General features: G+C 40.8%; 1 protein-coding gene across 1 annotated transcript; it reads left to right on the top strand.

Moving 5' to 3' along the window:
• Positions 1 to 258: 258 nt before the first annotated feature.
• On the top strand, positions 259 to 2,187 carry LOC128227077 (uncharacterized). The gene has a single exon (XM_052937281.1). It carries the CDS (start codon positions 259 to 261, stop codon positions 2,185 to 2,187), a length of 1,929 nt encoding a protein of 642 aa, XP_052793241.1.
• The last annotated feature ends 7,909 nt before the right edge of the window (positions 2,188 to 10,096 follow it).

Raw genomic sequence — 10,096 nt, 5'->3', positions numbered from 1 at the left:
CACCCTGTAGACGATCAGGTGATGTCCCTGAGGCTGACCAGAGTTCTGAGGGACATCGGCTTAACCAAACAGATGGTCGCCAAGAGGAGGCGAACACTTCTGATGCGGGAGAAAATGAATACTTTTATTTTAAACTCCATGCACAGCACTATGAATGACAAACACTTTTACTTTGGTAGCCAATCGGAAGGAACAACAACTGTAGGAATGGAATCAGACACAGATTATTTTCGTTGTGTGCGTGTATGGCCGGTAATAATGGACTTGGCCGACTTTGAACCTTCAATTTGGCCTAGTTTACTTGTGATAAAGAACGAGCATTCTCCGCCTCAGCACTGCTATCTGCAAATCATACTTCTCGACATTTCACAACCATTACCAGAGGAGATGCCAATACCCCCAGGCTGGAACGTAGACTTGCACGGTCAAGTGTTCCTGATGAACACATGGCTTGATTATATGTTCATGTTTTGGTATGGTGAGAAGTTAATTAAGCATGGTCCATCAAAAAGCTTGAGTGAGAAGTTAGATATGGTTGTGGCATTCTACTGTAGTACATTGCATCCAGAATGTCAGGCTCTAATGACCAGACCAAAACCAGGACATTGGCCCAGACCTGAAATACTTGCAAAAGCGAGTCAGTCTGGAACTTTCTTGGTTCCACAAGGGCATGCTGAGAGCGATCAAAAGGAACTAGAATGGAGGTTTGCCACTCCATTGATAGAGCGGTTGCTCATGTTTGATCTCGGTATCGTGCAAATACAAGTTTATATATTTTTGAAAATCTTACGAAAGTCTTTCTTGAAACCACTTGTCGGTGATAGACTGAGCACGTTTCACTTCAAAACCGCGTTGTTGTTTACGGTGGAGACCTATCCCCCTGAAATATGGCAAGAACAAAACCTTCTGCAGTGTGTCATATACTGCCTGAAAACACTTCAGCGATGGTTCGCGATTCGGCATTGTCCACACTACACGATATCGGGGGTTGATTTGTTCGTTGGAAAATTGAAAAAATGGGAGTTTGCATTGCTGTCCAATGTTGTTTCTGATATGATATGCAACATCATGCCCTTTGTCGGTCAGATATCCATGGACCAGATAGGGGTGAGGATGATATCATTGACAGAAGAAATTCATGAACATATCAATTCAAGACCATACAGCATGCTATGTATAATCACGAGGTGTTTGAGACGTTATTTGGCCGGAATATACATGGCGTATGATTTTATGGTGAACATCGGGGACGCGTTACCAATACAAAAAGTGTGTGCTCAAATTGAAAATTACATTGCACTTGGTAACGATGAAATACGGCCAGAACTTTTGCATTCAAGATTGCTTTTGAATCAGTTGACAGCCTCGATGTGTGCCTCGTTGTGTTTAAAGAGAAACCAGCCCATCCCAGCAGACATTTACCGCCTGTATGAGGAATCGTTAGACTCAGACCTCACCTCGAGCAGACTGAAACTGGCTTCCATGTTCTACTGCAATGGTCAGTATGAAAGCGCAGAATTCGTGCTTAGCCACACCGAGGGTTTATTGCATCCAAGTACGCATCAATTGCATCAGTACAGATGCGATGGTCGTTACCCTAACCCTGATCCCTCAAAACAATTTCAAGAAAAGATTGCACAAAATACAGAGATAGAAATATTTAAATCACACATTGCATTCAACGTTGTATACTCTCGATTAGAGGAATGTTGTTTACCTGCATTCCTGTGTTTTGAGATGCACAGAACAAAGCGGCCTGAGGACCGGCAACGCAGATGTAAATTGCAAGATATATGGATGGATCTGGCTATCATTGACTCCATTCCCTTCCTTTACTACCTGCAATATCTGACGTACAGACAGTTGGGAGAATATGAGAGAACGCGAGATTCGCTGGTCAAGTTACTGAATTACTGCACTCCATTTTTCTATTATGACGCGTACCTTACATTCTTACAACAAGAAGAACACGGACAAAGAGTTTACCCTGAACATGAAGTTCGCAACGATCCCTTATTTGAACGAAGAGGTGGAAACCATATCGATACGGCTCTCCATGTACTGGGCCATTGTTTTGAACTGGAGAACCGTCATGACATGGCCTTGTTATGCTACAGGAAATCCTTGGAACTCATTCCATATAACAACGCAGCCACGTGGCATATCGAAAGACTCGAGCAGGCATGATGTGGCCTGCAATTGCCGTACTTCTTTCTTACAACAACGCAGCCACATTGCATATCGAAAGACTCCTCCAGCAGGCAAGATGTGACCTGGACGTGTCGTACTACTTTCTTACAACAACGCAGCCACATTTCATATCGAAAGACTCCTCCAGCAGGCATGATGTGACCTGGTCGTGTCGCACTAATTTCTTACAACAACGCAGCCACATTCCATATCGAAAGAATCCTCCATCAGGCATGATGTGACCTGGTCGTGTCGCACTACTTTTTTACAACAATGCAGCCACATTGCATATCGAAAGACTACTCCATCAGGCATGATGTGACCTGGACGTGTCGCACTACTTTCTTACAACAACGCAGGCACATTGCATATCGAAAGACTCCTCCAGCAGGCATGATGTGGCCTGGTCGTGTCGCACTACTTTCTAACAACAACGCAGCCACATTGCATATCGAAAGACTCCTCCAGCAGGCATGATGTGACCTGGTCGTGTCGCACTACTTTCTTACAACAACGCAGCCACATTTCATATCGAAAGACTCCTCCAGCAGGCATGATGTGACCTGGTCGTGTCGCACTACTTTCTTACAACAACGCAGCCACATTTCATATCCAAAGACTCCTCCAGCAGGCATGATGTGACCTGGTCGTGTCGCACTACTTTTTTACAACAATGCAGCCACATTGCATATCGAAAGACTACTCCATCAGGCATGATGTGACCTGGACGTGTCGCACTTCTTTCTTACAACAACGCAGCCACATTTCATATCGAAAGACTCCTCCAGCAGGCATGATGTGGCCTGGTCGTGTCGCACTACTTTCTAACAAAAACGCAGCCACATTGCATATCGAAAGACTCCTCCAGCAGGCATGATGTGACCTGGTCGTGTCGCACTACTTTTTTACAACAATGCAGCCACATTGCACATCGAAAGACTACTCCATCAGGCATGATGTGACCTGGTCGTGTCGCACTACTTTCTTACAACAACGCAGCCACATTGCATATCGAAAGACTCCTCCAGCAGGCATGATGTGGCCTGGTCGTGTCGCACTACTTTCTAACAACAACGCAGCCACATTGCATATCGAAAGACTCCTCCAGCAGGCATGACGTGACCTGGACTTGTCGCAATACTTTCTAACAACAACGCAGCCACATTGCACATCGAAAGACTACTCCAGCAGGCATGATGTGACCTGGCCATGTGGTACTACTTTCTTACAACAACGCAGCCACATTGCATATCTAAAGACTACTCCAGCAGGCATGATGTGACCTGGACTTGTCGCACTACTTTCTTACAACAACGCAGCCACATTGTATATCGAAAGACTCCTCCAGAAGGCATGATGTGACCTGGACTTGTCGTTCTTTTTTCTTACAACAACGCAGCCACGTGGAATATCTCATGACTCCTTCAGAAGGAATCAATGTGACATTGACGTGCCGCAGAAAACTTCTGTTACTATGTACATAGAACAACATTTCCTGAGAGTCCTTCATCATGCATAATGCGGTCTGGACGCACTACACAACACCACTGAAACTCCCAAACATCAATATAGCCCAAAGGGACTTAACGAGACAGCAGGCATGATGTGGCTTGGACGTGTTACAAGAAATCCGGAGCAAAACATTTTGATATAACACTATTCAGTACTTCAGTGACATTAAAGTGAAAGGCAAATTTCAGAACATATATACCAAACCGTTAGGTGCTATAGTGAAATTCCAGTGAAAGGCAAAGTTTCAAAAATTTAAAAAATCCTCGTGCATCAACATTGTTACACAAAGACTGCAAAATTTGATTCCATTCCAACTTTTACCGTACAAAATGAACAGCATATTTAAATTGTGATAAATGACGACATATAAAAAACAAGACCTATTTGTTGAGTGAAATTAAACTCAATATAATAAACAAATGTCCAATTTATTTCATTTAACCTCACCAGAATTTGACGTAGCAAGGGCTGTACGAAACGTTTTGAGACGTCTGGCTCGTATTTGTATTAAACGTAATACCAGCATACAAATAAGGAAACTGGATTGTACGGTGTATACACTATCCATGACTTACAATGATGAATTTGAATTATATTTCATGTTTGGTAATGGTATATGTTTTTATGACAACCAATATTGTAGCTTTAAATATGACAATTTCTGAAATATTATCACCATTAAAAAATATAGCCATGTTTGAACATGTATTCCATAATTAAAGATGATAAAATCATGTCTTCTGTCAATTTGTGCTAGTTTTCGACGTCTACTGACGTTAGTTAATTATGAAAATGAAAATTTGAAGTGACGAGGTTCAATTTAAAGTACAGTAAAGAGAACAAAATCACCCACGAAGAAGTGTGATAGACAGTACGGTAAGCGCATTGGTCAGCGCACTCTCTTCTCACCGGGGCGTCCAGGGATCGATTCTCGGTCTGGGTGCATATTTGTTGTAACCAAGCCGGTAAGTGGGTTTCCTTCGGATACTCCGATTTCCCACACATCCTAAGACAACACTCTCGCGTAACATCATGCCAACGCGAGTGATCATTATAATGTAATAATTTCATGTCTCCCACTCGTTGTAAAATAAATAAGTTTAAACTAAGCGCTATGTTAAGAATATATCAGTGGTAACAAAGGATGCAAATTGATACAAATATTGATATACTAGAGCGGTATAGTTCTCTATTGTAGTTATTCATACTGAAGGTTATGTTTCATATAGTTATAAAGCTAATTGTCAGCAGTATTGTATTTTTGAGATCTGATTATTCGAACAAATCCCACATGCTGTTATAAGAATTAAGCCAACTGCGTCACGATATCTACATTAAGAGATGGACGAGTATCATTTTTTGTAAAATAATTGTTCCAATTACAATTACTCTTTAGACATAATTGATATTAAAAACCCATTAAACTGGAGCATTGCCTTATGTCATGTAACGAGGTTCTTTTCATCCTTTCTGGAACATTACCAACTTTATATATGGCAATATTCTATTCAGATTTTCGGAAATTCTGCAGTTGGCGAACGTGTTTTTTAATCAATATTTTGTATTAACTTGTAATTGTAATTTGGAAAATATATGAAGTAAAAAAGTGAGTATATTTTAAGTATATTTTAATAGAGATCATCTTACTAAGCTTAGTGCAGTTACGTTGCCCGATCCCATTCCCTTTGAAGACACATACTCTACTTTGACATAATTATGTAGTTGTTTAACCCCGATTTGATCTGTGCTGCCGGCACATCATTTTTTGTATATTTTTGACATTCGGAAACCCTTGGCCATTTTTCTATCGAAAACAACTTCGGATGTATACCGGTACGACAGTAGAAGTAGTTCGCAAAATTTTGCATTATATTATTAATCAAATGTAGTGTTTTAGCTTGTATTTGTATATAAGTTTTAATTGATTGTCAGAGAAGTGTATTATTGCAAACATAGTTAAGATTCCCAAGAGTTAAGTCTTTAAGTTTAAGTGCTAAATTGAAATTTCTACGCGATCTACTTGCAGCGTAGTTAAAGTGCGCAGATTTTTGACATTGTAAACCGCCCATATACATCCGGGGTTGTTTTTAAATAGAAAATGACCGAGGAGTTCCGAATGGATTTGTGAGTTTGATGCCAGAAGATATTCAAAACATATAGTTTAATGTCTCTAGGAACCTACTGGAAAACCCGTTCGACCTTGCTTCTTAATTTTTTAAATGAAGATAAACAAGTAAAATATAAATAGCACACACACACACACACACACTTAAATAAACCTCAAATAATTTGAAAAAAACAACAACTAACAACAACAAAAAACAATAAAATGGTAAACATTGTTGCTTTTATCTGCAGGCGATGGAGCGTCACTCTGTAGGCAATCAGGTTATGTCCCTGAGGCTGACCAGAGTTCTGAGGGACATCGGCTTAACCAAACAAATGGTCGCCCGGAGAAGGAGAACATTTCTCATGCAGGAGAAAATGATAACTTTTATTTTAAACCACATGCAACGCACCCTGAATGACAACCACTTTTTATTTGGTAGCCAATCGGAAGGAACAACAACTCTAGGAATGGAATCAAACACAGACTATCTTCGTTGCAGTTCTCAATGGACAGTGATTATGGACTTGGCAGACTATGTGCCTTCATTTTGGACCAGTTTACTTGTGATAAAGAACGAGCATTCTCCGCCTCAACATTGCTGTCTGCAGATTGTGGATCTCGACATTTCACAACCAATACCAACGGTGATTCCAATACCCCAAGGCTGGCACGTAGACTTGCACGGTCAGGTGTTCCATATGAACACATGGAATGACCATATTTTCAAGTCACTGTATAATAGGAATTTAATTAGGCATGGTTCATCAAGAAGCTTGAGTGAGAAGTTTGATATGGTAAGTGCGCTCCACTGTAGTACATTGCATCCAGAATGTCAGGCTCTAATGACCAGACCAAAACCAGGACATTGGCCGCGACCTGAAATACTTGCACAAGCGAGTCAGTCTGGAACGTTCTTGGTTCCACAAGGGCATGCTGAGAGCGATCAAAAGGAAATAGAATGGAGGTTTGCCACTCCATTAACAGAGCGGTTGCTCATGTTTGATCTCGGTATCGTGCAAATACAAGTTTATACATTTTTGAAAATCTTACGCAAGTCTTTCTTGAAATCACTTGTCGGTGATAGACTGAGCACGTTTCATTTCAAAACCGCGTTGTTGTTCACGGTGGAGACCTATCCTCCTGAAATATGGCAAGAACAAAACCTTCTGCAGTGTGTAATATACTGCCTGAAAACACTTCAGCGATGGTTCACAATTCGGCATTGTCCGCACTACACTATATCGGGGGTTGATATGTTCGTTGGAAAATTGAAAAAATGGGAGTTTCCAATGCTGTCCAATGTTGTTTCTGATATGATATGCAACATCATGCACTTTGTCGGTCAGATATCCATGGACCAGATAGGGGTGAGGATGATATCATTGACAGAAGAAATTCATGATCATATCAATTCAAGACCATACAACATGCTATGTACAATCATGAGGTGTTTGAGACGTTATTTGGCCGGAATATACATAGCATATGATTTTATGGTGAACACCGGGGACGCGTTACCAATACAACAAGTGTGTGCTCGAATTGAAAATTACATTGCACTTGGTAACGATGAAATACGGCCAGAACTTTTGCATTCAAGATTGCTTTTGAATCAATTGACAGCCTCGATGTGTGCCTCGTGGCGTTTAAAGAGAAACCAGCCCATCCCACCAGACATTTACCGCCTGTATGAGGCCTCCCTGGACTCAGACCTCACCTCGAGCAGACTGAAACTGGCTTCCATGTTCTACTGCAATGGTCAGTATGAAAGCGCAGAGTTCGTGCTTAGCCACACCGAGGGTTTATTGCATCCAAGTACGCATCAATTGCATCAGTACAGATGCGATGGTCGTTACCCTAACCCTGATCCCTCAAAACAATTTCAAGAAAAGATTGCACAAAATACAGAGATAGAAATATTTAAATCACACATTGCATTCAACGTTGTATACTCTCGATTAGAGGAATGTTGTTTACCTGCATTCCTGTGTTTTGAGATGCACAGAACAAAGCGGCCTGAGGACTGGCAACGCAGATGTAAATTGCAAGATATATGGATAGATCTGGCTATCATTGACTCCATTCCCTTCCTTTACTACCTGCAATATCTGACGTACAGACAGTTGGGAGAATATGAGAGAACGCGAGATTCGCTGGTCAAGTTACTGAATTACTGCACTCCATTTTTATATTATAACGCGTACCTTACATTCTTACAACAAGAAGAACACGGACAAAGAGTTTACCCTGAACGTGAAGTTCGCAACGATCCCTTATTTGAACGGAGAGGTGGAAACCATATCGATACGGCCCTCCATGTACTGGGCCATTGTTTTGAACTGGAGAACCGTCATGACATGGCCTTGTTATGCTACAGGAAATCCTTGGAACTCATTCCATATAACAACGCAGCCACGTGGCATATCGAAAGACTCGAGCAGGCATGATGTGGCCTGCAATTGCCGTACTTCTTTCTTACAACAACGCAGCCACATTGCATATCGAAATACTCCTCCAGCAGGCATGATGTGACCTGGACGTGTCGTACTACTTTCTTACAAGAACGCAGCCACATTTCATATCGAAAGACTCCTCATGCATGCATGATGTGACCTGGTCGTGTCGCACTACTTTCTTACAACAACGCAGCCACATTCCATATCGAAAGAATCCTCCAGCAGGCATGATGTGGCCTGGTCGTGTCGCACTACTTTCTTACAACAACGCAGTCACATTGCATATCGAAAGACTCCTCCATCAGGCATGATGTGATCTGGACTTGTCGCAATACTTTCTAACAACAACGCAGGCACATTGCATATCAAAAGACTTCTCCAGCAGGCATGATGTGACCTGGACTTGTCGCACTACTTTCTAACAACAACGCGGCCACATTGCATATCGAAAGACTCCTCCAGCAGGCATGATGTTGCCTGCAATTGTCGTACTACTTTCTTACAACAACGCAGCCAAGTGGCATATCTTATGACACATTCAGAACGAATGAAGTTGACATCGACGTGCCGCAGAAAATTCCTGTTATTATATACATAGAACAACATTTTAACATTTCCTGACAGTTCTTCATCATGTATAATGCGGTCTGGACTCACTTACACAACATCACTGAAACTCCCAAACATCAATATAGCCCAATGGTATTTAATGAGACTCGCTTGGACTTCAGCATGCATAAATCCGGAGCATTCTGATACATGTATAACACTTTTCAGTACTTAAGCGACATTCCAGTGAAAGGCAAACTTCAGAACATGTATACCGAAACGTTAGGTGATACAGTGACATTTTAGTGAAAGGCAAACTTCAGAACATGTATACCGAAACGTTAGGTGATACGGTGACATTCCAGTGAAAGGCAAACTTCAGAACATGTATACCGAAACGTTAGGTGATACAGTGACATTCCAGTGAAAGGCAAACTTCAGAACATGTATACCGATACGTTAGGTGATACAGTGACATTCCAGTGAAAGGCAAACTTCAGAACATGTATACCGAAACGTTAGGTGATACAGTGACATTCCAGTGAAAGGCAAACTTCAGAACATGTATACCGAAACGTTAGGTGATACAGTGACATTCCAGTGAAAGGCAAACTTCAGAACATGTACACCAAACCGTTAGGTTCTACTGTGGAATTCCAGTGAATGGCAAACTTCAAATTATTGATAACATCCTCGTGCATCAACTGTGTTATACACAAAGACTGCAAAATTTGATTCCATTCCAACTTTTACCGTACAAAATGAACAGCATATTTAAATTGTGATAAATGACGACATAGGAAAAACAAGACCTATTTGTTGAGTGAAATTAAACTCAATATAATTAACAAATGTCCAATTTATTTTATCAAACCTCACCAGACTTTGACGTAGCAAGGGCTGTACGAAACGTTTTAAGACGGGGCTCGTATTTGTATTAAACGTAATACCAGCATACAAATAAGGAAACTGGATTGTACAGTGTATACACTATCCATGACTTACAATGATGAATTTGAATTATATTTCATGTGTGGTAATGAAATTTGTTTTTATGGCAACCAATATTGTATTTTTGAATATGACAATTTCTGAAATATTACCTCCATTAAAAAATATAGCCATGTTTGAACATATATTCCAAAATTAAAGATGATAAAATCATGTCTTCTGTCAATTTGTGCTAGTTTTCGACGTCTACTGACCTTAGTTAATTATGAAAAATAAAATTTGAAGAGACGAGGTTCAATTAAAATTAATGTAAAGAGGACGACATCAG

The sequence above is a fragment of the Mya arenaria genome, chromosome 1 (assembly GCF_026914265.1).
Source record: "Mya arenaria isolate MELC-2E11 chromosome 1, ASM2691426v1".
NCBI lineage: Eukaryota > Metazoa > Mollusca > Bivalvia > Myida > Myidae > Mya > Mya arenaria.
The sequence above is the reverse complement of the archived record's forward strand: the minus strand, read 5'-3'. Positions and strand labels throughout refer to the sequence as shown.